At 37.0% G+C, this 27119-nt stretch overlaps 2 protein-coding genes across 2 annotated transcripts; both read right to left on the bottom strand.

The window, feature by feature from the left end:
- Positions 1-23123: 23123 nt before the first annotated feature.
- LOC149931654 (uncharacterized) lies at positions 23124-24446 on the bottom strand. Its single transcript, XM_090156565.1, has one exon. It carries the CDS (start codon positions 24444-24446, stop codon positions 23124-23126), a length of 1323 nt encoding a protein of 440 aa, XP_090012691.1.
- LOC149931653 (uncharacterized) lies at positions 24447-26102 on the bottom strand. Its single transcript, XM_090156564.1, has one exon. The coding sequence runs from the start codon at positions 26100-26102 to the stop codon at positions 24447-24449; it is 1656 nt and encodes a 551-aa protein (XP_090012690.1).
- Between the last annotated feature and the right edge of the window lie 1017 nt (positions 26103-27119).

The raw sequence follows: 27119 nt of genomic DNA, 5'->3' as shown, positions 1-27119 counted from the left end.
CTTAGTAGGGAAACGTTAGAAGGACTTCACATTACAGTTTATTCGACCATTGAAATTGTTAAATATGTACTAAAACAAGTGGCGCCTTATGTTTTGACCGCTAGACTCAACCAGGACCTTGTCGAAAATTATTTCAGTAAGCAGAGGTCAAGGTGTGGTGCGGGAGAGAATCCTACTATTAACCAATATGGTCAAGGAGCAAAAAGATGAAAACAGATGAAATCTTTATTGGTTAAAGTTACAAAAGGAAATTGTTCGGTTACTAAGAAGAAGAGGTGTGCCTGTCGAAAAGCAGCCCGGGATGCTTTCCGTCTTTAGCCATCAGTGGATTTTTTTTAAACCGGATAATTTTTTTTGACTTATAACTTTCAGTTCTTTTCTTATACTGCTACTGTTAAGACAATCGCGCTTTAAAGATTGGAAAACATTTTTCACCTTTCTAGTAAGTCCCTTCAAATGGCAATTTATTATAATGCTAAAGCATTTTTTTGCGCAACCTTAGAGTTTTCATTTTCACCCCATAATGTGTTCCAACTTTGTTTAATAAATTCATCCTTTTCTAGTACTCCAATGATATTAATATTTCTAGTAGTATTTTCCTTAAACGGCTCGCTAGGTTTTACAAAAGGGGAAATTTTATAACAATTTTTTTTAAACATTTCAAATGCTGGTTTGCCTAAATACAATAAACCATCCCTGTCTTGCATCACACTCCATTTATGATATTCCTCTGTCGCTTCACTTTTCCGTATTAGGCAGTTTCTCCAAAATGTAGGGCATTCGTAAGGACCAATTAATTGGTCTATGGCATAACCAGAAATTTTATGAATAGTTTTCAAATCTTTTTTGTAAACTTCCTTGGCACTTAATCTTACAAGTTCAGTTTTTGGCGTTGGCGGTGGTAATTTGGCAGTTTCTTTGTTTAAATAATTAATATTAATTTCATCTAATAGACGAGAAGAAAAAATAGCCACAACATGGTTTTGGTTATTATTAAGAACAATGAATGGGGGCATGTGTTAGAACGAGGTCTTCAATTCATTTTGAAAATCTGTACTGACTAGGAGCTCATGCCTGTTACACACAAATCTATCTTTATCCAGAAGGCCAGTACTATTATCAGCAAATATTGATAAATAGTCAACAGCTTCTTCATTTAAATTGGTTATTGTTTTTCTTATAATTTCTTCAGGGCTTGACTAAAAGTCATACCGACACACCGTACACACCCGTCATACTTTTTCCCCCTCAACTCCGAGACTAAAAATCATATCCCACACACCGTACACACCCGACACACCGGTTATTTCTTTCACTCGTATCGATTAATTTCCCAACAAGGCCAATATTTACAGTATCTCAGCAACATACTCGCTCTCTTCGTTGAACCGCCCGTTTTGCCCGACGAGCTACAGAAAGCGAAAGCCGCGAATGTGGCGGTGTGTGACCGCCGGGGTTCGAGTGTGTAAATTCATCGGACGAATTTGTCATACCTTTTTCTCTCCGTACTTTGCTCGAAAATTTCAAGACTAAAAGTCATACCGACACACTATACACACCCATCATACCGACACACTATACACACCGGTCATAACCTGTTCTCCGCGCGTATTTTACGCCTTCGTAAGCCGGCGAGAGAATGCCGCGATGTTTGGGTGTGTAAATCCACGCTTTTCTACCCCTACATTGACTAAAAGTCATACTACACACTCGTCGCCTGAAAGCGAAAACCACGTAACTTGGCGGTGGTCATTTGAGAAAATATTATTAAATGTTTAGACAAATCTGTCAAATCAAATAATAACATTTGGGTCTTGAAGTTGGTTTTTAATTATTAAAGATGTGTCCTAAGAACATGTAGACTAATTTTAAAAACCTTTGGAGCAGTAGTATAGTTTTAAAGGTGGGTTTTGTTACATTAAACTATCATAGATTATTAGCATATGTAACATAATTACTCATAAGTATGCCACTAGCTCTATTTCTTCACTAACGGTTTGTTTCACAGATATTGCGTCATCCGTACCCTACGTAATATTGGACGTCATATTTGAGGTCATATTTGACGTAAATGAATCTCAAATGCCGATGATGCCGTCGTATAATTAGCTCTACGTCTGATAAACTGACGGCCATTATTTTAGTAAACAAACCGGTTTGAACAACCAAGGCTTCGGAGCTAAAATGAACTACAATATAGTGACAAGTTCTGTTAATGTAATTAAATTGCAAATTAACGAAGTTATCGGAGACTCACGTTCTAAAATAAATTTGCATTGTCAAATAAAAGAAGCAGGTTTATTGGAAAAATAGTTGAAATTCAGGTTGAGCTTTTCTGACGCATCTACAAGATTTGAGTCGGTGCAGATTCTTTTTAGCCTAGGCCTAACACTTCTATGGTTGATATCGGTTTTAATAACGCTGGTGGAATATCACACTTCGACGACTTGTTCCATTTTCGGAAAGCCATCACTTATTGGTCATTTTCCCAAACCTTTTATTTTTCTAAATAACTCATAATTTAACTTCATCCGCACAAACCGAGCGAGTTTATAAATTTCAATAAAGCTACATTGGGCTGACTAAAATTCCTTCTCAATTTAGAGGTTTTCCATTGGATTAAATAAATATGTTAATAGCCAATAGTGTTACTCTCAAAATTACTAGGATGCATAAAAAGGTTAAAATCTAGCGTAGTCCATCTTTTTACTGGTTCGTGGTGAAACAAACCGTTAGTGAAGATTTTTGAATGGAAAAAAGGTACAGTGGCATACTTATGAGTAATTATGTTACATATGTTATTAGTAATAAAGTGGTAACTCATATATTAATAAATAAGAATGCAGGACTGTGGTAGTTTAAAAAAAATTTCATAAAAAATTCAAAACTGAACAAATACCAGAAAGATATTTTTATTTTCATTAAAAGAACATTTTTATAAAGAGTTTAAAATACAATCAAAATAAATTATTATGTAGTTACATTTTTATCAACGTGTCTTTAATAAATATGATTACTTATTCTTAACGAAGTTATCGATCTTTCAATGTTCTTAAACTGAGATCACACAGTGGCGTAAATAGCGCCCCCGCAGACCCCGCAGAGCGGGGGGCCGAGAACAAGGGGGCCCCCAAACGTTTATGATTAAAATCAGTGCTATTTTAAAGGGCCCAGAGTCGTTTTTCGCGGGGGGGGGGGCTGAGTTCCTAGTTACGCTACTGGATCACAGTCAACTTTGATAGGTTTTTTGTAGGGAGACGTTAGATTGTGAGATGCAACTGTCTGGAAGGTAATCCCTCTTTTAAGAAAGGACACTACGTTTGGTTCAACAGCATCGTTAACTTCATTTCTCATGAAAATTTCCATAATTTGAGTTGCTTTTTGTGAACAATCCATTTAGAATTTGATATTCCTCGAAACGCATTCCCCTTGAGATTTTTCCTGAAAGTTAATCCTGGTTTTTGGGGATTGGCGAATTCGAAAAAGGTGTGTACGGTGTGTATCGCAATATACACACCTTTTCTAATTGACTAAACGACACACCGTACACACCCGACACACTTTTTTGTTTCCGTTTTCAGTAGAGATCGGCAAATTCCAAAAAGGTGTGTACTGTGTGTATCGCAAAATACACACCTTTTCTAATAGCCTAAAGCTGTGTAACGTACAATCATAAGTAATTATATTAATAAGTATGACATTAATGAAGCCGTGAAACGTATAATCATCAGTAATTAAAGCCATAAGTATGACACTGAATGAAGTTGAGAATGGTGTGATGTACGTACAATCATAATTAATAATGGCCATAAGTATGATTAATGTACAATCATAAATAACATCAAATCATTTAGTAATGGCAAAAGTGACATAATTACCAGAAGTGTGACAATCCCTGTACTATCGTATGCTAAAGGTTTAATGAATGCTCGACTCGAAATCGACCACATAAACGACTATTTATTGTCGCATTTCTGGATCTTTTTAGTCTATGGTATTATATCGTAGGTAGATGGCGATATCATCTCCACAGAACGACGAAAAATCAAAAAATACACTAACTTTGACCAGTGCAACTTAGTTCCTCCGTTCCTCACTACGAGGCGTTATTTGTTGGTTTTAACTTCCTTTCCTCCCCAAGGCATACTTTTCCTTCTCCCCTCCCAACTTGTATTTCGCTCCTAACATTAATTAAGAAATAGATCCGATTGACACACTTTTGGTAATTATGTCACTTTTGGTAATGGTATTAAATGACGTTGTAAGAGTTTTGGTCTTCGGTAGACTGAGGTCGGCGAATTCGAAAACGGTGTGTATCGCAAAAAACACACCTTTTCTAATAGCCTAAAGCTGTGTAACGTACAATCATAAGTTATAATATCCATAAGTTTGGCACTGAATGAAGTGTAACGGGGAGCTGTATCGGGAAGCCTCGATCAGTGGGGTTCTTACGTTTGCTCAGCGGTCAGCGGTGGCGGGCTCTTTCTATTTTCCCTTTGAATTTTTTAAAGGCATTTTAATCAAGGAATGACACTCTTCGATTAGTTTTTTTTCCAAATTCGTCGACTACTAACTTTGGGTTTTCTTTTAAACAATTCGACAAATCACGATTTATCGACAGTGTAGCCAGATTTGAAAGCCTAAATTATAGTAAGTTGTCCGTAGACGTGTTTCAATAGGTGATTATGAAAAATATCGGTGGTCACGTGATTTGGTTAAGTACTACCAAGTTGAAAGTATCAAAATTGGCCCTCTTAGTAAATTCGTCTGGCTAGTTGGGCAAGGGTTAGCGAGATTTCTATAATTTCATCATTGTTCAATCGAAAGGATTTTTCGTTTTTCGTTTTGAGAGAAGTTTGCAAAGTCGTTAAATTAAGGTAATTGATTTATTAAATGAAATATTTTAAAATTCTATCCAAATTGATTTTAATTCATTTTCAGGTTTAATCTAGATTTAAATCCTAATTATGAGTGTGGTCATTTATTTTACAGCCTTTACAATGTCAACTAAAATTGGGCTTGTTTCTTTATCAATACTTGGTCTAGAACTATAAGAAATAAAAAAAAATATATAATAAATTTGTTAACTTTATGTATTTTTAATAATTTTAGAAAAATACTAACTTTTCAAACAATCAATCCATGGTTGGTGCTTTTAACTAAACGCGGACGATCGGGGCCTCGGTAGGTGCAGGCGAATTTAAGCAGCCGACGCTTTGTCAAAAAATAACCAACTCCCGTGAGCCTCTGCGCGTAATTCTTTTTCATAATCACCTATTCTTTTCAGTGAACTGAAACTTCTTTCTGAGATTGTTTTTGCCACATGAATGCTAGAAACAATTTTGTAGTATTTCACTAGGTCGGGGAACCCATCTGCCATTTTAATTAAATAGTGGAAGCAGTCGATTACGCTGGTAAATTTCTTGGGGATAATGAAATTTCTGGCTATTTTAATTTGGCTTTTTAACGAATTCAGGTCGAATTGAAACCGATTATAAGTGTTACAATGGGTTACGATATCGTTTTCGTTAAGAAAGTTTTCCGAGTTAGGGTCAGACGCCATTATACCTTTGAATAAGCCAGAGTTTTCCAATAGTCGAATTTTCATTTCTGAAATAAATTTATCAACTAATTCGAAATAGGTGGACCTCAACTGGTCAATCAGGGTTTTTGCTTCCGTTTCCCTGCTACCCGTTGTACTCGTTACCACACTATGTTTTAATCTCTTGTTATGGATTATTTTACGTTTCCGTAAAGCTATCGGTTCGCTGTTACGATCAGGTATTGCAATAAAAGCAGATTCTGCGATTTTAGTAGCTTCTACCCAAATTAAATCAAAACGTTTAGAGTTCCTACATTCTTCTAAGGTCTTAACGGTAGCTTGGCAAATGGCAACGGCTTCCGTTAAAATAACTTTCGAACTTTGCAAGTATTCCGACAGGTAATTCGTTACGCCCAGTGGCGTCACCAGGATTTCAAAACTAGAGGCGCTTAAGCCATAAGCCCTGCATGGTCAGGGGCGTCCCATTGAGTGATATGGGAGAGGGGCCCTCTCCAAACGGTTTGGAAGTTGAAACATCGAGGCCGACTAGGAAAAATAAAGTTTTGATGAGCTTTTTTAAGGGAGCATTTCGAAGAAACTTTTCTCCAAGTGAATTGGAAAATTTCGGAATTTTAGGAGGCGCTTTTCGGAAATTTTAGGTGGCGCTTCAAAAATGTTACAGGTGGCTCAAGCGCCGCCTAAAACACCCTAGCGACGCCACTGGTTACGCCTAATACTTCGTCTAGTGCGTCAATTAATATTAAGTTGTTAAAGTTATGTAATTGGGATATATACCCACGACACTCAGCAGCTTCCTCTGGTTTTCCGTTTTCAATTAGATTCTCTAACGTTAAAACTACGGAATCGAGTCTATTTCTAAAATAACTAACACCTTTTTTTTTACTCCACCACCGAGTGTCGCAGCTTTGTGGCATTTTAAGTATCTCATAGCCCAGATCTTTTTGGGAGTTTTCAAAATATTCGCTTCTAATAACCGAATTGTTTTGAAAATTGTATATGGCCTGAACCAAACCAAGTAGTTCCCTAACTGCCAATATTTTGGAGCAACAGTCAACTGAAACTAAATTTAAGCGGTGCGCGTAGCAATGCACGTACGGACAATGTCCGCAAACTGCCTCTTCTACTTTCACCCTCACTCCTTTTACGTGTCCGCTCGTTACACTTGCCCCGTCATATGTCTGTCCAACGCAATTCTCTAGTTTTAAACCACCCTCTGTCAAAAGATTTATAATTGCCAAGCTGATATTCTCAGAATCGAACTTATGTAAATCAGTGAAACCTAGAAATCTTTCTACGACACCTATTTCTATTCTAGTATATCGAATACAATCGTTTAGCTGCTCCACCCCTGCATTGTCTCGGGTTTCATCGGCAATTACAGAGTAAAACCCACCGGATTGGATGACCTCTTCGACAATCATTTTCCTTACTAATTTTGCACAAATGTCAATTATTTCATTTTGTACAGTGCTGTGAATATATTTTGCATTATTGGGCATACTCTCGCATTTTCTTTTCAGAAGTTCTAAAATTTCAATAAAATTTCCTCTGTTTCCAATTTTATCGGCAGATGTATTCCTCTGAAGTGCTAAATCTTGTTGAGAACATAAAATTATGACTTCCACGTGTGCAGATAATACCTCTCTATTTCTAACTACGTCAAGTCTATAGTGGCAAGAACTAATTTACGCCTCTAAGAACTTTGAGCCGTAGCTTTGGCGTGTGCTAGCATCCTCGACGACTTTATACATGAACCGTCGTCTGCTTCCTTATTGGTTCCGCCCCCAAAACGAGTATAGCGCGCCATCTCGTTAATAAAATTAAAATTAAATTATTCGGAAAGAAATGGCGCGTGAAATGGAAGATTCGACTTGTCAGGAACTTGACTTAACTCCCAGTTTAGTGGAATTAATCATTAAAAATGAAATTCAGCGTTGTGGTTTTGAAGATTTAGGTGCTTATTTGTTTTTAAATGATAGTACGACAGATAGTTTTTCTCTCGTAATTGTTAGAAATGGCCAGTGCTATTTTCCTCGGGTTCCAGAACCAAGGCATAACGCGTCTGGGATTAGAAATCAAGGTAATAAATCTTCACATTAATTTCGTTACCAGAGTAAACCAGGCAAAATACATATCATCTCACTTTACTTTCTTTTAGATTCATTTGCAAGACAGCTAGTTTTAAGGGAGCACAACTACTGTGATCTTTCATTTGGAGAACCAGACCGAAGTGTAGAGCGGGGTGAACAAAATATAATTTTGAACCCCTTTCGAATTGTGATTTGCGGCTCTAGCCTACGGGCAAGTTTTCAAGTATTTGGTGTAGAAAAGGCTTTCATCCCATGTACAATTGAGTGGAACAATGTTGCGTTTCAAGTTTCAGAAGAACTTCTTTCACTTTTAAATTATGTCTCTGCTAAAGGAAACTATCGGTTGTGTGAAGGCATTTCACCTGATGAAATGTACTTTAATTCGGAACAAAATATTAACAGCACAACCCTAGTTACTAAAACATCTCCTTATTTGAGATATGAATCCCAAAGTTGTTCGTTTGTAGAGTCCAGTCAACTAAAAACCACCACAAAATGCAAAGAGTGCCAGAATTGGATTAATAATCGACGAAGCTACTTGAAACGGAAGGCAGTGATTGACTCTGCACCATGTAAGAAACCAAAAGTGGACGTTTCGTCCAAAATAACACTTGCTAACCTCACACCCCGAAGTTACAAAAAAAGGTTGTCAAATGTGAGAAATCAAAGAAATTGGCTGAAAATGATAAATAAACAGCTCGAAGCGAAGTTGAATGACCAAAAAGTCCCACTTAATACAGCGCAAAATGCTGAACTGACTGAAATTATTCAAACCATTGATAAGAACTTTAGCAATGAACTAAATGAAGCTATTGATGTGTGTAATAACCCAACAGTTTCTAAGCGATTAAGAAGTGTTTGGGCTGAAGACCGAAATAAAATACACAGGGATCAAGCTAGCCAATTTTTTAAAGATCAGCAAAAAAATGGTGAGTGAAATATTTTCAAAACAAATAGTAGATAGGTAAAATATCCTTCATTTCATTATAATTTTATATAGAAACTGGAAAAAGTGGCAACGTGTGGTCAATGATAACATATCGTCTCGCTCTAGCAGTGTACCTCAGAAGCCCTTCCGCTTATCGAGCATTAAAAGGTTTCCATATTTTGCAACTTCCCTGCGAAGATTCCCTTAAAGACTTAACAAGGGCTAGACTCCAAAGACCTGGAATAAGATACGACTACTTAGAAGACCAAAAACACCGCTATGAAGAAATTCAAGTTGAACAAGTCAAGAAAGGCCTCCTAAAACCACTAGGCGAAGGTATTCTCATTTTTGATGAAGTACATTGCATATCAAAAGTGGTTTGGAATTCTAAGAGTAATGAATTAACTGGATTGGCCTTACGTCCTGAAGAATGTAGATCTCTTGTTGACATGTATAACATGGTAGAAAACGAAAACCCGGCTCCTTCTGATTATATATTGCAGTTTCTTTGGCGGGATATTTCCTACAAATTTGATGTTATAGGGCCTTATTACCCATCAAATGGACCAATAAAATACACAACTCTGTACCCGATTGTCCTTGATATTTTGGATTCATTCCATAGCTATGGTTTTAAGACCAGAGCTTTGGTTTGTGATGGAGCCAGCTCTAATTTGACTTTGATCAAGTTCACACTAAAATTGCAAGGATCCTTCGGATACACTCAAAATGAAGATGGACGCAGGAACCATAGTATAACGGCCTCTTTCAAACATCCTTGCTGGCCCTTGCATAAATTGGCTTGGGTCATATGTCCTTCACACGAACTTAAAAGCATGGTAGCTGCACTCTATTCGTCTCGACCTCTTGGAGCAAAGGCTTTTACATTATGTGGAGTAGAATTTGGTTGGAATGCTATCAAGCAAGTATACGATGAAGATTTAAAAAGGTCTAGCAATGGGGACGCGAAGAGAGTGCGTAACCTGTACAAAAGTTACGTTGAAAGGGATAGCTGGACCCGGCTTAATGTTTTACCCTCAAAAATCATGCAACAAGAAGAAATGCTAGTCGCCATCTATGAAGTAGCAAACCCAGCAACTGGAGAAATTCTTCCGCATCGAGAGGAACTGTTGCTGTCTAGAGAATATTTGCTCAATTGCTCTAAAATATTTGAAGAGGGGATTCTACAACGTGTGAGGCTGGATTCCCCAAACCAGCCTGTTTTAACTAATATGGAAGAGGGATTTGCTTTTTTCAACACTTGGCTAGATGATGTTTTGGATTCGTTTCCGGACATTAAAACGACTTCACCCCATCAAAAGGCTTTTCTCTCGTGGCAAACTTGGGATCTGCTTCGGGTAATGGTATTTGGTTTCAAGGAACTTGTCGTAGATTATTTAAAAGAGTGTCCAGGCTACTGTATTATCCCGGGGAGGATAAATGGAAGTGCCATAGAAAGCCTATTTGGACAGTTCAGAGATTCAACCTCCGGAAAGCTATCAGGTACCAACTACAGCTACGCTGCAAGAAATGCTATAATGAAAATTGATGTTCATGGACAAAAGTTCACTCACGACGATTATCGGGGGTGCCATATTGCCATCGCAGATTCCCAGCTTAAGAGAGTTAAAAAAAAACCTATAACCCTTTAAAAAAGGAAATTTAAAAAAAAATTGGTTCCTAAATTTTTTTATGAAACAGTTTCTATATTTTTAAAATGATTGGAACACAATTTTATTTAAAAATTGTTAAAACGTTTTGATTTTAATTGAATTAAACTAAGTTTAAAACTTAAACTGTTTTATTCACATAAAATGAGTTTCACTTTTTACCACAAAATTTGACTACACCTGGATAATACAAAATATTGCATTGAAAACATTGCATTTCCTGGATACATATATCACAATAAAATTCAATTATCACAGTTACAATTTAGTCAAGAAAAGTTAACTTTTTAGGAAACATTAAACTTAACCCTTTAGAAGTTGAAGGTGGTAAAATGTGGTTTCTACTTCGTACTTTTTTGGCTGTCAAATTTTGAGTTTTGGAGCAGCTTTTTACCTCTATATTACACTTTGGGCCTTTTACTATTTTTTTCTTGGCTTGTAATATTGGGCTTAAATTTATAACATTTGAGCTAGGATTAACTTTTTGAGATTCATTATTTCTGGTAGTTTTCGAATTTTTAATATTTGAACAAGATTTCACTACTTTGGTTTTAGGTTTGGACTTAACGTTATTATGACTAGTTTTAGGATTTAAAATAGCTTTTGTGGTAATGTTTAGGTTTTGAGGTTTCAACTTCTTGATAGGAGCAGCTCTTAGTTTTGTTTTAGCAATCAGTCCCAGTTTGTCTCGCAGCAGAAATCCTCCCTTTGGAACTTTTTCAGAATATGATGCAAATAGGAAATCGTTGAACCTTGCATTCACCATTTTTGATATGAGCATTTGGTAGAATGATAAGCAGTAAGGATTTCCATGACTTAAATCTTTAGCTATGTTAATAAATATCTTTTCCAGTTCCTTGTCTTTCTTTATTCTTGGACATAAAATCTATAAATTTTATTTAACAATTAATATTAAATTACATCAGTGGGGTTTAGGCCCATAAACTTACAGCAGCTATTTTTGGTCCTAGTTCTCTTAGGGTCTCCTTTCGCATTTCTTCTTTAATTCTTTTATCGACCATTATCAAAAATGGATCAAAATTCTTGTTCAGAAAAAACAGAAATCCCTTGTCTTTTAACTGTAGACTGCGGGGAAGGAATTCTTTCTTTTCCGATTGACTCATAGATAGGCAACGAACTAGTAACAAATGGTTTCTGGCCTCATTAAGGCTATTAGACTTCTTTAGCCTTAACACATTTTTCACTACAGAATGTATTCTTTTTAAAGAAGCGCCTCCCAACTGTAACATGCGAGAATCCACAATATTGTCAGTAGCATTAGAAAACTCAGGATGACTAGGTGCAATTTTAGGCTGGGTTTTTTTTACGTTATCTGTCCAAAGCCTCGATATAAGAGCAGAAAGAACTCCCTTGGCAATTGTGATGATTAACGTGGAGAATATATCCAGTTTGTTCTATAAATTATAAATAAAACCAGTTAATTAGGTTTGTATTTAAGTAGGATAAAAATATATATATTTACCATAGATAATCCCTTATTTTCTATTTCCAATGAAAGTAGCCACATATCACTCATCAATGACTGCCTTTCAAATATTTCTGAGCCTATGTTAACTATAACTTCACCCTCATTCTCGTGTAAATAAATGCTTTTTTCAATATCTTCTATTATCAGTTCCCTCCATGAAGCCCTAAGATTTAAGTTATTAACTTCAGAACCCTTTTTTTCGTTGTAACTCTGTCCAAATAGTGAAATGCATTCTCGCCATAAAGAAAAAGCAATAGAATTGAAAAACGTTTCAGGTACAATATCAATATCACAGCTAAGCCTTGTCGTTTCACGCCAACTTATCAAAATATCTTTATAACCATTTAAATCTAGAAACTTTTCTTCAACTAAAAACTCATTTAACTGACTTAGTATATCTGGTTCTTTAATTTCTCGAAGCTGTCTCACGGTATTTTCAATAATATCTTTAGATTTATTCTTTTTCTTCACGCACCGACCATTTCCATCAGAGAGACCCTCCATTTTTAAAATCACCAATAATTAAATCGCATGAATGACCGTTAGATGGCGAGCGCTAGTGTGCTTAAAGTTAGCCACGCCTTTCAAAAGCTAGGAAGTCGTCGAAGACGTTGGGAGAATTCACCTCCCTCAAAGTTCTTAGAGGCGTAAATTAGTTCTTGGTGTAGTCTATATACATTCTATAGGCTAGTTGGTGGGAAGATTTATTCGAAGTGAAATGTTCTTCGAATTTTTTCGCCATATTTTTCCAATCCGAAAATCCGTTCACAAATCCAGTATTTCTACTGCCTAGAAAATGAAAACTGCATTTTTTGCAAATGAATACTCAAGCATTCGATATTTGTCGTACCAAGAAGAAATGAAACCACGATTTTTACCACCCATTAAATATTTAAGAAAAGGATTGGGTTTAGGCTGAACTGGTAGAGATCGGCGAATAGTTCTTTTTAAAAAATATCGTGGCTTCCTTGTTTAAATGTTGCTCCTACGTCACAGTCTCTAACCTTGGAGGAATAAAACTAGTATACAGGAGTTTTGGAGAGCTGCGAAATCGGTTTCGTCAGTGACCGTGAACTCGCGCGACACGGAGGGGTTCAAACGCGACTAGCGCCAACTGTATACGGAATTTTGCAACTATTCTCATTTTATAGCATTGTTTTCGCGAAGTCTGGCTTGTTTTATTCCTCCAATCAAATACGAGTCATTTTGAAAAAGGCGCAAAGAATTTAGAAATGTTTCAAAACTTCGGTAAGAATAAGTCGCTATAGCATATTTATTAAAGTCACGTTGATTTAAATGTAACTACATAAATATTTATTTCGATTGTTTTTTAAACTGTTTATAAAAATGTTCTTTTAATGAAAATAAATAAATCATTCTGGAATTTGATCAGTTTTGAATTGTTTAAGCCAAAATTTATTTTTAACTACCACAGTTCTGCCTTTTTAACTATTTATCTAGGAGTTACCACTTTATTATTAATAATCTATGATAGTTTAATGTAACAAAACCCATATAACTTTAGTTACGTGGATTTTGCTTTTAAACGTAATTCGATTTAAAACTATACTAATGCTCCAAAGGTTTTTAGAATTAGTCTACATGTTCTTAGGACTCATCTTTAATAATTAAAAACCAACTTCAAGGCCCAAATGTTTTTATTTGATAGGACAGATGCATCTAAACATTTAATAATTTTTTCTCAAAATGACCTCCGCCAAGTTACGTCGTTTTCGCTTTCAGGCGACGAGTGTGTAGTATGACTTTTAGTCAATGTAGGGGTAGAAAAGCGTAGACGAATCCGCCCGATGGATTTACACACCCAAACATCGCGGCTTTCTCTCGCCGGCTTACGAAGGCGTAAAATACGCGCGGAGAACAGGTTATGACCGGTGTGTATAGTGTGTCGGTATGATGGGTGTGTATAGTGTCGGTATGATGGGTGTGTATAGTGTGTCGGTATGACTTTTAGGCTTGAACTTTTCGAGCACAGTACGGAGAGAAAAAGGTATGACAAATTCGTCCGATGAATTTACACACTCGAACCCCGGCGGTCACACACCGCCACATTCGCGGCATTCGCCTTGTGTAGCTCGTCAGCCAAATACGCGCGGATAACAGGTTATGACCGGTGTGTATAGTGTGTCGGTGGTGAAAACTCTTCTCTTGTATCATTAATATTAATTAATATAAATGAGCTTTTACAGAACCAGGTAACTAAATATGTCTTGCCCTTTCAATGCATAAACAATTAACTATATGCGTCGACCGCTAACTGTCCATCACAGCTTCTCAGCCGTTCAGCGTTGCCAGACGTATGATAATTATCGCACAGTGCGATAATTTAATCAAAATTTTTAGGGCGTACTATAATTTTCATGGCGTACGATATCGTACCATTATTTCGATAATTCTGCCTCAGCGTACTATAATATACGATAATCTATATATTTTTTTAAAAACCTACGAACGATTTATATTTTATTATTAATTTATATAACTTTTCTACTTAAAAATGAATGATATACATTTTCTGTACGCGTAGTCCAGAGTGTGAGTTTATTACTCCTAGCTATTACCGCATTTTTTAAAACATTTTTAAGCATTTTAAGTTCAGTTAATAATGATAATAGACATTTTGTTTATTTCCCTGAAATAAAACTCCTGTAGTGCTTTAAAAATCATCTAAATTCAACGCATTTATGTATGAATTAAAATTTATCGCCAAAAAGAAATGTACGATAATTTTCCAGGAAAATCGATAATTTTTTGGCCTAGATACGATAATTTCAGATTTTCGATCTGGCAACGCTGCAGCCGTTTTCAGGTCGAAATTCGAGGCGGAACAGTGCTCTGAATGCGTTTTAAAAATGAATCACGCTTTTTATTGTAAAAATAATAATTGGAAAGATGAAATAAGTAATATAATCAATGTTATAAATTAAACAATGCCTTTTTAAAGTAATGAATAATTTCTTTAGGTTCAGATTCTCAAGACTGGGAAGATGACGAAGAATGTGAAGAACAAGAAGCCAGTGGGACCCCATTCCATCTTGTGCTCGAGGTATATATTTCATTTGGGTTTCTTCTTTTCTGCTTTAAGACATTTAATTGTTCAACTTTTATTGTTTAGCTGATATTGGTACAGAGGAGATGGAACCAGACCAAGACTAACCTAAATATTAGTGAATTAGCAGAAGCGTGAAATGTTCCGATGTCTATCAGCTGAGTTGAAATGGAATTCGCCCAAGAAGATCTGCACTCAAATTCTACACGGTTTCGTAAGATAATGATGGAAAAAGGGATTGTTTACTAAAAGCAACGGAAAAGTATTGAAATTTTCATGAGAAATGAAATTAACGATGGTTTGGAACCAAATGTACTGACCTTTCTTAAAAGAAGAATTACCGTCCGGCAGTTGCATCTCACAAGCTAACTCCTCCGTACAAAGAACCTATCAAAGTTGACCGAGGAAAGGGAAAAGATCTCTTAGAACTGTGTCGTTACATGCCAAACGACAAAGCCCAATTTTATCCAAGTTTAAGAACATTGGAAGATCGATAACTTCGGTAAGAATAAGTCGTTATAGCATATTTATTAAAGACACGTTGATAAAAATGTAACGACATAAATATTTATTTTGATTGTATTTTAAACTCTTTATAAAAATGTTCTTTTAATGAAAATAAATAAATCATTCTGGAATTTGATCAGTTTTGAATTTTTTAAGCCAAAATTTATTTTTAACTACCACAGTGCCTTTTTAACTATTTATCTAGGAGTTACCACTTTATTATTAATAATCTATGATATTTTAATGTAACAAAACCCATATAACTTTAGTTACGTGGATTTTGATTTTAAACGTAATTCGATTTAAAACTATACTAATGCTCCAAAGGTTTTTAGAATTAGTCTACATGTTCTTAGGACACGTCTTTAATAATTAAAAACGAACTTCAAGGCCCAAATGTTTTTATTTGATAGGACAGATGCATCTAAACATTTAATAATTTTTTCTCAAATGACCTCCGCCAAGTTACGTCGTTTTCGCTTTCAGGCGACGAGTGTGTAGTATGACTTTTAGTCAATGTAGGGGTAGAAAAGCGTATGACGAATTCGCCCGATGGATTTACACACCCAAACATCGCGGCATTCTCTCACCGGCTTACGAAGGCGTAAAATACGCGCGGAGAACAGGTTATGACCGGTGTGTATAGTGTGTCGGTATGATGGGTGTGTATAGTGTGTCGGTATGACTTTTAGTCTTGAAATTTCTGAGCAAAGTACGGAGAGAAAAAGGTATGACAAATTCGTCCGATGAATTTACACACTCGAACCCCGGCGGTCACACACCGCCACATTCGCGGCTTTCGCTTTCTGTAGCTCGTCGGGCAAAACGGGCGGTTCAACGAAGAGAGCGAGTATGTTGCTGAGATACTGTAAATATTGGCCTTGTTGGGAAATTAATCGATACGAGTGAAAGAAATAACCGGTGTGTCGGGTGTGTACGGTGTGTGGGATATGATTTTTAGTCTCGGAGTTGAGGGGGAAAAAGTATGACGGGTGTGTACGGTGTGTCGGTATGACTTTTAGTCAAGCCCTTTCTTCAAGGGCAATCTATTATGAAAAATAACAGATAAGTTAATCCTATAGACTGATGACTTAGGCCTAGGGTGGTGCCTTGGGTATTAGCCTAGCTCATTATTATTATAATAATTATATTTCCAACATACAATAAAATGTTTTTTCCTTCCCACATTTGTGACCTTATGCAGACAAGATGCATTTGCCAGTATATTTTTAAGATTTGCATTCAGAAATTGCTTGTTGAAAAGAACTCCTGAAAATTAAACCCACAAATTAAATTTCTCAGTTGTAGCTACATTTATGTTTAATAATGTACACATACCTGTATCAACTTTCCTGTGTTGTACTTTAGTTTATCTTTTCAAGGGTTTTATTTTGCAATAGGAATTATCCATGACTACTTAGGCCTTTGTCAAAACAAAACCACGCAGGAAATAAACCTAAGCACTACCATGTGGGACGACACAAAAAGAGGGCGCCAAATAGGGAGCGCGTCAGCTATAGTCAGACGACACGAAAGCCAATGAATGATGACCCCCTTTTTTGCAATCAAGGTTCCCGCGTAAATAACCTATTCCTAAAGCCTTTTCTCTCTTCCTCCATGTGAAGACCGAATATCGACTTGTGCGTTTTCCTTCCATTTAATGTAGAGGTCGGGCCAACGATATTTTAAGCGGTGTAGACAACATTAATTCCAGAACCTTTTAGGGTCGGGTTGTGCACTTCATGCAGACCCAATGCCGACTAGTGTATGTTTTGCTTCGGTTTTATTTAGACGTCGGGCCAACGATATTTTAAGCATGCATTCGGGACTTTTAAGGAGTCGGTCTGTGAACGTCATGCAGACCGATAGCCGACTTGTGCGTTTTCCTTCCATTTTATGTAGAGGTCGGGCCAACGATATTTTAAGCGGTGTAGTCAAAATAAATTCTAGAACCTTATAGTGTCGGGTTGTGCACTTCATGCAGACCCAATGCCGACTAGTGTTTGTTTTGCTTCGGTTTTATTTAGACGTCGGGCCAACGATATTTTAAGCATGCATTCGGGACTTTGAAGGAGTCGGTCTGTGAACGTCATGCAGACCGATTGCCGACTACTATTTGTTTATCTATTTTTTATGTACTAGTCGGGCCAACGATATTTTAAGCGGAAGAAAAAACAAATTCCGGCCAATGTTAGAGTCTGGTTGTGCACGTTATGTGGACCCTATGCTGACTAGTGATTGTTTTGCTTCCTTTATATACGTAGAATTCGGAAAAATTATATTTAATTTAAGAAGTAAGCTGTATGTATTCTAGGTTTTTCGTGGTCTGATTGAACGCATCTTGACGACTAAATCTTAATATTCAGTAGTCGGGCCGATTACATTTTAAGTCAATAGAGGCTTAACACTGCCTTAAAACAACGAATTAATGAAAAAATCGCTTAAGGTTTCCACAAAGGTAATTTTCCTGGAATGCAAATTGTTGGGTTGGACATTCGTTGAATGTCTTTATTCTGGTGCTCATTTAAATGTTATCTAACCAAATAATTAAGGGGTGGAATTACATTTGATTTGTATTGTTCTTAACTAAATATTAAGTTTTTAGTTAGATTTTTGTGTTATTTAATCCTTACGCGTGTTTTCTGGCATACCTGTCAGTCGGCTTGCCGTATATCTGGCAGACTTGGTTAGAACCGGCAACTCATTCGAAACCAACAATATAAAGCCCCAGGAATGGAAGGATTGATATTATTGGCCACGTGTTTTGGTTGCCTTAGAAACTTTCGGAAGAGCAAATCAGAGTAACCGGAAACGGTTAACGCAACCCGGTCTATCTTTAAAAACGAGAGGCGCAAAAGCTCCACTAGACGGAGCTACACCTTCCATTCCTGGGGCTTTATATTCTTTGTTCGAAAGATACAAAGAGAACGATAAAGGTTCAGCTAGCACGTCGAGAGTGCATGTTAGTTTCATCTTTTTAAAGGAAAATATCTAATTTTTGAAAGGATTTTTATAATTCTGAAGGTATGTAAATTCATTAATAATAATTGTATCTTTAATGTCGTTTTTTTTGTAATTGAAAAGTATTTATAATACAAATGTTATACCTACGTTAGGCCTAGGCTTAAAATTTTCCGAGGCGCAAAGCATGGACGAAAAACTAAAAATACCGCTTTATAAAGACCGGAACGAGCTTTCTAAGAGGCAAAGGCTTAGGCACAAAAAAAATTCAACGTATTACCCTAGACAACAAAGACTTGAATTGTAGAGGAGATTATATTAAGTTATTGGGATAGAAGAACAAGTAGAAATAGATGGAACAGCTTTGGAGGGTGTTAGAAGGGTAGCGGCAACAGAAGATGGAGGGGGTACATTCAGAAGCCAGTGACATAGTTGTTGTTCCCATGAAGTTCCTCTACTTTGTAACTGGATTGGCGAAAATGGGAAAATAACATTCAAAGATATGCAATTAAAACATGTCATAATAGGTATAATTTTTTTTAAAATAGAGCTAATACCCAAGGCACCACCTTCGACCACATAAGCAATGCTGCTTGTGCGTGATCAAGTAACATATATTAGCAAAATATTTATACGTTGAACCCATTGATTAAAGTTATTTATATTTAGATGCTGTTTTCTACGAACCTGAAAGTGGTGAAAGATATACATGTAGAAAGTGCCATAAGCATGTGGTTCAAGCACGCTAAAGACCAAGATATTTACATTTTGAAAATTTTCCCGTTTATTTCTGATTTGATCTTTTTGATATCGAATTTCCATGGCAACCACAAGTTAGCCTAATTCCTTGGTTTTATGCTGCTTCTAAAGAACATTTCACATTCTATGCCTTACCCGTAGAATATGTTCAAGTACTGCAGTTTCCCTTAATGCAAAAGAATTATTTCAATATTTTCATATTTATGTTTTATATTTATTAATTTAAAATAATAATGTAGTTTCATATCAGGTTTTAGGTAGTATTAAGACACGTATCACGAATTTCGAACAATTCGGGTGTTTTAACTATGCGCTCTCACTATGTACCACATTTATCAAAATGTATCTTAATATGTTCGTTTTTACTCAACGTTAGTAGCATTTACCCAAAATGACCCGAATTCTACGAATAATTCATAATTTTGTTCATTTAAGATTGCTAGAGTAAAAAATAAAATTTAAAATCCTCAAAAGCAGTGATTTTCCCATGTTAAATCTCGAAAAAAATAAATAATCTGAGTTGTCCAAAACAATTTCGGTTGCCAAGGCTAAACAGAAGCTCATTGAAAATTTTTAAGTAACATGATTCCCGAGTTTAAACAAAATCGGTAATAATCGCCTCGGGTGAGTCTTAAATTCAAGTTATATATAACGTTTCAGCTCCTTCTAAAAAGATTCCATCAATGGTCAGAAACTCCGAGTTGATTCCTGTGGATTGACTTACTCGCAGTATTCAACCAAAGGTATCCTTGTTTTACTTTGGAGCTCACTCGGAACTAAATAGTTTTTTTCACAATGTGACCCGTTTTTTATCTATCAATATTCCAGATTCACGAGTGAAACCATGGACGAAATACGCGTTGAATGAGGGCTTGGCCGACCTTTCTGGTCTCTACCAGAAGGCTCTCCATAACAGTTCCCTCGGCTAGAGGTGGACAGAAATTCGGTGGCCGAATGTGAGCAATAAAGAGACATTTAAGTGCCTGTCACACTTCAGGGTTATGTCGGTTAAAATCTCAGTTTAGAGCAACTTCCATTTTTTATGGACTTACGTGCGAAATCGCTTCATCCCAGCTTGTTAATGTCTAATATAATTTCAAATTATGACCAGAATTTTGAAATTACGAAGTATTATACCAACCATTATATTAACCATGGATCAAGAACAACTCGAAGCTGGAAATGTCATCGTAGGACATTTGCTCGTCTAGGAAAACTCTTCGCTGGACAATTCGTCGTCTAGGAAAACTCTTCGCTGGACAATTCGTCGTCTAGGAAGAGTCTTCGCTGGACACTTCGTCGTCTAGGAAAAGTCTTCGCTGGATACTTCGTCGTCTAGGAAAAGTCTTCGCTGGATACTTCGTCGTCTAGGAAAAGTCTTCGCTGGATACTTCGTCGTCTAGGAAAAGTCTTCGCTGGACACTTCGTCGTCTAGGAATACTCTTCGCTGGACATTTCGTCGTCTAGGAAAATTCTTCGCTGTTCAATTCTTCATCGGTCAAATGCCCGCGTTGAAAATCGCACAAGGCTGACAATTAGTCGCGCAAAAAAACGAAAATCAATTTCCAAGCACTATTAAAATTTCAATTAGTAAAATAACCTTGACTACAAGGTATAAGTCATCTCAATTTTTTCTTAAAATTTGTGAAGTTTTCGCCGTTGTATTCTTAAGCCCGTCGCACACTGAACGGTTTTTCGTCTCAGCAACTGTTGCTTTTAACACCAACGTTGTTGGTATCGACGACAATGTATCGCTCATTGCAGTAACGAAAAAGTCGGCCCAGGCCGTAATATTAGTTCCACATCAGTGTATTAGAGTGGACAAACCTATACACCCTTAGAAGACACAGGTAGGCAAACTAATATAAAAGCTGTTGAGCCCATGTGATTTCCTATTGTTTGATATATAATTCACCATCATATGTTAGAGAGTGGGCACCGCCCACCCTCTGGATACGCGGGTGGGCAAAGCAATACAAAAACTGTTGAGGCCATTGATTTCCTATCGTTAGATAGACGAAAAGTATCAAAGGTGAAATAGGTAAGCAAAACACGACGAACATAATTCTTTTAAATTATTGAAATTAGTGGAAATATGATTTAAAGAAATTCTTAAACTGGGATTCAAATGTGTTTATTTTAGGAAATTTATATCAAACATTTGGGTAGTTTAGGCACCAAAAGCCATGTAAACTCGCAATTTCATCAAAAAAATACCCATGAATGTAATATTGCGGAAAAAAGGAAATCAGTTGAAGACGCGTCAGTGCGATGATTTCATCGCAACTTTTAAGGCGTTTTACAATTTTCGTGGCGTACGATATCGTACCACTCGGTGACTCTCCCTATAAGGGGGTTGGACGGAGGGGGCGGAAATTAACGGCTCTGCGTGCGCGTCAAAGAGTTCTATCGAATGATACCAACTTGTTTTTTTTCGGTCACTCTCCCTTTAAGGGGTTGTTCGGAGGGGGCGGAAATTAATGGCGCTGCGTGCGCGTCAAAGAGTTCTATCGAATGAGACCAAATATCTGGACCAACTATACAAACTATACAAGTTCGCCAAGAAGGCTATAATATTATTTCGTGCCAGACATTAACGACTCACGTTCCAAAGGCGAAACACAATTTAATTCTTTTCGTGACCGAAGACTGAACATACTAATTAAAACCGCAAAGTTACCTCATAACTTTTGACCGACACCAGGACCCCGTCCTGTAGTAGTTCGTCTGACAGCCAAGAGCTAAGAAAGACTAAATCTTCTAAATTGACCGCAACGGCCTTATATACATTTATTTTGTGTTTTTTAACCCGTCGAGATTTGACTAAAGTTCGAAAAATTGAAGAGGTTATATTTTTTACGCGGTTTGATTGATAATTCTCCACACGGTGGCGCTATATTATTACTTTGATATAGTTTCCGCGGGAGATTTGAATAATTATCCTTCTTCTAAGCGTTATTAAAAGGTAAAAAACCCGCGTTATCATAATGGTTTCTTTACTTTTTATTTTACTATAGGAAATCAATGGCTCGGCGGTTAACTATCTGCATTGTAACGATGCCACCCGAGTTCAATTCCTGAACACGATCAAATAAATTAAAATACTCAGATATTTAATTAAATATAATATTAATATAATTTATAAATATTTAATTAAATATAAGATTAATATAATTTATTAATATTTAATTAAATATAAGATTAATATAATTTATTAATATTTAATTAAATATAAGATTAATATAATTTATTAATATTTAATTAAATATAAGATTAATATAATTTATTAATATTTAATTAAATATAAGATTAATATAATTTATAAATATTTAAAATGATGTAGAATAAATTATAGTACCTACATGTAACGTTATAACTTTGTAAATGACATTCGCCAAAGCTGAAAAACACCGTAACTCAACAAGAGTTGGTGGCTGAGTGGTTAGAGAAAATCTCTAGCACGAGGCAGACCCGGGTTCGATTCCCAGCCGGCGCCAATAATTCGCAAATTGATACTAAGACGAATACCGTGAACAATTGGTGGAAACCCTGCCATTGGACGTTGAGAGGTAGCATTACACTCAGCACTCGGTCCGTCCCAAAGCCATTAAGAATAAGTTGGAGAGAAAACGCCCATACAAACACAATAGACTCAACATCCACAACCATCATAACACAGACACCCCACAATCTCTACACCCACAACCGACATAACACGAACTCAACATGCAAAACCATTAAAACACAAACACGACAAACTCAACACTCACAACCGTCATAACACGAACTCAACATTCACAACCTACGCATAAACATTACAAAAACCTAATACACCAAACCGCAAATGAATCCGTTAACTCGGTGGTTTTGCCAACCCTTCGAGAAGCTGCGAACGCAGAGATTTTGAGAAATTGCGTACGCAATGATTAACCTTTGCACGGAAAATGCGAACGAGTTCGCAGGACAGACCCACAGACGGACACGGAGATTGTAATACCCCTTGAAATATTTTTGCGCGCGTATTTAGTAAAAATAGTAGAAAAAACTAAAATTATGTTTAAAATAGATACTTTTAATGTTAGTAAGAGATTAAAATGCGGATAAATACAGCTCTATGGGTAGAGGGTCGTCCCAATGCTTTTTGGCTTTCCACAACTCTTGAAGGAGAATCTTTGCTCGGACTGTGAACGGAGAAAGGAATCCCACAGGGTCAAAGATTCTTCCGATCGTTTGTAAAATCCCTCTTTTCGTTGTTTTGGAAGTTTCGATGAAGTTTATCAAGTCTTGTATCTCAAATCTGAAAATGTCTTCCTGATGGTTCCAAGAAATGCCTAATACGTTCAAGGTAGAAGGAGCGATAATGGATTTGCCTTCGGTCGCTTCGCCTCCATTCCAATTTTCGTTATCCCATCGTTGTCTTAATTCGGGGGAATTTGTCTGCCATTTACGTAAGGGCATACCTCCCTCTTTAAGAATAATTTTTGCTTCATTTGCATGTTGGTATGCTGATTCCTTGTCTTTTCCTCCCGAAAGAAAGTCGTCTACGTATAACGAGTCGTCCAATTTCTTGCAAGTTTCAGGATATGTTTCTCTATACTTTTTCGTGTGAAATCTTACCGTTGCGGCGAGTAAAAAAGAACCACACGTCAGTCCAAATAATACTCTAGCCATTTGGTAACATTTGATCGTGAGGTCACCTTTAAGATTTTTTTCGTCATTTTCGTCTACCCAGAGAAAGCGTGCGTAATTTCGGTCTTCTTCAGCTAATGAAAGTTGCAAGAATGCTTGCTGTATGTCGGATGTAAAAGCAACCTTGAAATTTCTAAATTTGATCAGTATGTCCAGTAAGTCTGGATTCAAGTTGGGACCAGACTGAAGACAGTCGTTTAAGGAATTTGCTCCTTTAGTGCGCGATGAACCATCAAATACGATTCGTACTTTTGTCGTAGATCTATTTTCTCGAATCACAGGCTGATGTGGCAAGTAAAATTGTCCGTCTTTGTTCTCTTCGATAGAAGGGACCTCCTTGATTATACCGTCTCGATCATAGTCTTGGAAGATTTCTTTGTACGTTGCGAAGAGATGTGGCTCTCGTTTGAATCTTTTAAACATGGAGCGTAATCTTCCGTTGGCGTTATTGTAGTTACTTGGAAGGTTTCGTATTTCGTTCTTCCATGGTAGCTTAACTTCGTATCGGTTGTTATTGAATTTGATTTCGCTTTCGAAAAAGTTGACAATCGACTCTTCAGAATTTGATAGCGATAATCCGTCTGCGTCTTTTATGCCCACATTTTCCAATTCCCAAAAACTTCTTAACTGTTTTGAGATATCATTCATATCGTCTCTAGGCGTTTCGTTTGTTTCTTGGATGGCCACGTGTTTCACCGTTGTGAATTTCATTCCCAAATGCATTCATGAAATTGCCGATCCTGATGTGAATCCGGAAAGTACCCATCCTAGTAATGTTTCCATGAGCATCAGATCCTCGTTTATTCTCTTGGTTTTTCCAGTTGCGATCCGCCAATAAAATTCCACGCCGATGAGGATTACCACTTCGTTGTTGTCGTTGGTGGTCTCCTTCGTAATCTCGTCAGCGAGATGCAGCCCGTTGAGATTTAAATTGTCTTTAAAGTTGCGCCCAGGACTTCTCAAATTTGCGGAGCTTACGGTTTCGGTTTCCAAGGCTTCGATCGCGATTTGATTGCCGTTAATGGGATTTTTCAGGGAGAGTTTCACTCTGTCGAACGTTATTACTTCTGGTGAGTTTTTCCCAAATACGTATACTTGGTGAGTCTCCTCTCCAATCTTTTCTAGATCTACGGATCTAGCTACGTCTTGACGTATAAAGGTGACTTCGCTTCCACTGTCAAGGAAACAACGAACTGGTGTTTCTAGACCGTCTTTTCCTAGTAGAGTTGCTCGGGCTGTTTGTAGCAGTACTTCTTTATGTTCGTTGTCTCCTGAAGTCGATACAGGAGTAACGTTCTTAACGGAAGTTTCCTTGGATTTTGCAAATTTAGCGTAGTCTTCGTGCATGACTTCGTGATGCCATCTACCGCATTTCGCGCATTTCACGTCGTTTGGACAATTTCTCGATCGGTGCGTACCAACTAGACATTTAAAACATTTGTTTTTCTTACGTAAAATGTCTTTTCTCGCTTCTAATTCCTTTATTTCGGGACAGTCGATATGTTTATGGTTTTTATCACAGAATACGCAAGAATCTGATACTGCTACTGTTAAGGTTGATGATGAACTGTTGTATCGTTTCGACGGTTGTCTGTTACTCGAGTTGCTAGCGTGGTTCGGATGACTCTTCGAGTCTCGTGAATCCCGTTTATCTTTTTCTTTCCGTTTTGAATATATAAGGGCTCGTTCGCGGCTCTCTATATCCTTTCTGAGGAATCGCGAGAGTTTTAATACCTCCCAATCTTCTTCGTCGTCTTTCAAACGGCTGAATGCTAAGGTTAAATCATCCGGCAGCATGCGCAAGATAATTGGAATTAAAATGGCATCGTATCTGTCCGGTCCCCATCCTAAGTTATCGAGGAATCTGGTTTCTACTTCGCATTTATCGTAGAATTTTCGCAAAGCTACGACGTCGCTAGACGATTCCACGGGTGTCAAGGCCAAAACTAAAAGATTATTCATGTGGGCGTCGATAATGTCGTCCTTTCTTCCGAAACGTTTCTTGAGCAAACTCACGGCCGATTCGTAGTTTTCCGCGGTATTGCTAAGTCCTGCGACCACAGGCGCGGCGTTTCCTCCCAATAAAGATTTCAGATAGGCAAACTTGATTGGTGCGTCTAAGTTCGTATTTTCTATGGATGTTTCGAATTGTCCCCAAAAATCTTCCCATTTCGATTTATCACCGTTAAAATGTCCGATAGTGATTTTTGGTAAATGCATAGCCGCGGCGTTATTTCCGCTTACGTTTTCTCCGGTTGGAAAATTAAGATTTCGGTTCGGTGGTAATCTATCCAGTGGCCTTAATCTAACATTAGCTCTTTCTTTACATTCGAAAATCTTATCGAACGTTATTTCGTTATCTTCTATTTCCGCATTCATTTCGTCTTGGTTCGTTATGAATAAGTGTACGTTACGGTTATACTCTTTCAACGTCTCTGTTATCTAGTCAAGTTTTCGTAACTCGAGAGTGAGCGTCGGTATGTTTATACCTAACGGATCATTCAACATTCCGTCTATTATGTTTACGGCCCTTGTTATCACTCCTTTATAACTTGACTGCTTTCGTATTACGGAGTCTTTCGTTTCCGCTGGTAAGGCTGCTTCGCCCCCTTCTTCGTTTGGCATTTTCGTTTCGTTACGTAATTCCACTAACCTTTAAACTTGATGTTCGTAATTGAGACCGTCGATTGATCTGTTGAATTTCGTTGCGTTATCAATCTAAGGTCCCGGGTTTCGGCACCATGAAATATTTTTGCGCGCGTATTTAGTTAAAATAGTAGAAAAAACTAAAATTATGTTTAAAATAGATACTTTTAATGTTAGTAAGAGATTAAATAGCGGATAAATACAGAATTGAATTAGGGTTACGGAGAGATAAAAATATATTTCTTTTTGACGGTTGCTAGTACGTTTTTTTATTATTTTTTGCGCGTGCACACCTTTTTTTAAAACCACTGTCAGCGCGTGCTCATTATCTTCAATCTTTTTCACGTGACGCAGACAAAACAGTATGTATTTTCTAATTCTTTTTTTTTAGGTTACGTTTGCAGTATTAAAATTACGTTAAATAAGCTAAATTTACAATACGGACAGAGTCAAATTTAGTAACAACTTAAAACAACTTTAAGTCTATTTTTAATTTTTGGGGAATATATTTTTACACCCCTCCAGGGTACAAAGTCACCTCGGAGAGGTAAAAATGACGCTGGCTATGGCGACCTGCTGTTACGACGAACGTCGGTTTCGTGCCGACTTTAACTTCATTGAACAGTTTGACGCTACTCTTGGCTTCGGGCTCTGATGTCACGACATTCCATCTCTTTCTAACCAATTAGATAACGACGGGATATTAATAATTTTTCAAATTGCAAATAAAGCACCATGCGAGGAATCATG

This window comes from Leiobunum rupestre, chromosome 8, assembly GCF_980474605.1.
Source record: "Leiobunum rupestre chromosome 8, qqLeiRupe1.1.hap1, whole genome shotgun sequence".
NCBI classification, from domain to species: domain Eukaryota; kingdom Metazoa; phylum Arthropoda; class Arachnida; order Opiliones; family Sclerosomatidae; genus Leiobunum; species Leiobunum rupestre.
The sequence above is the reverse complement of the archived record's forward strand: the minus strand, read 5'-3'. Positions and strand labels throughout refer to the sequence as shown.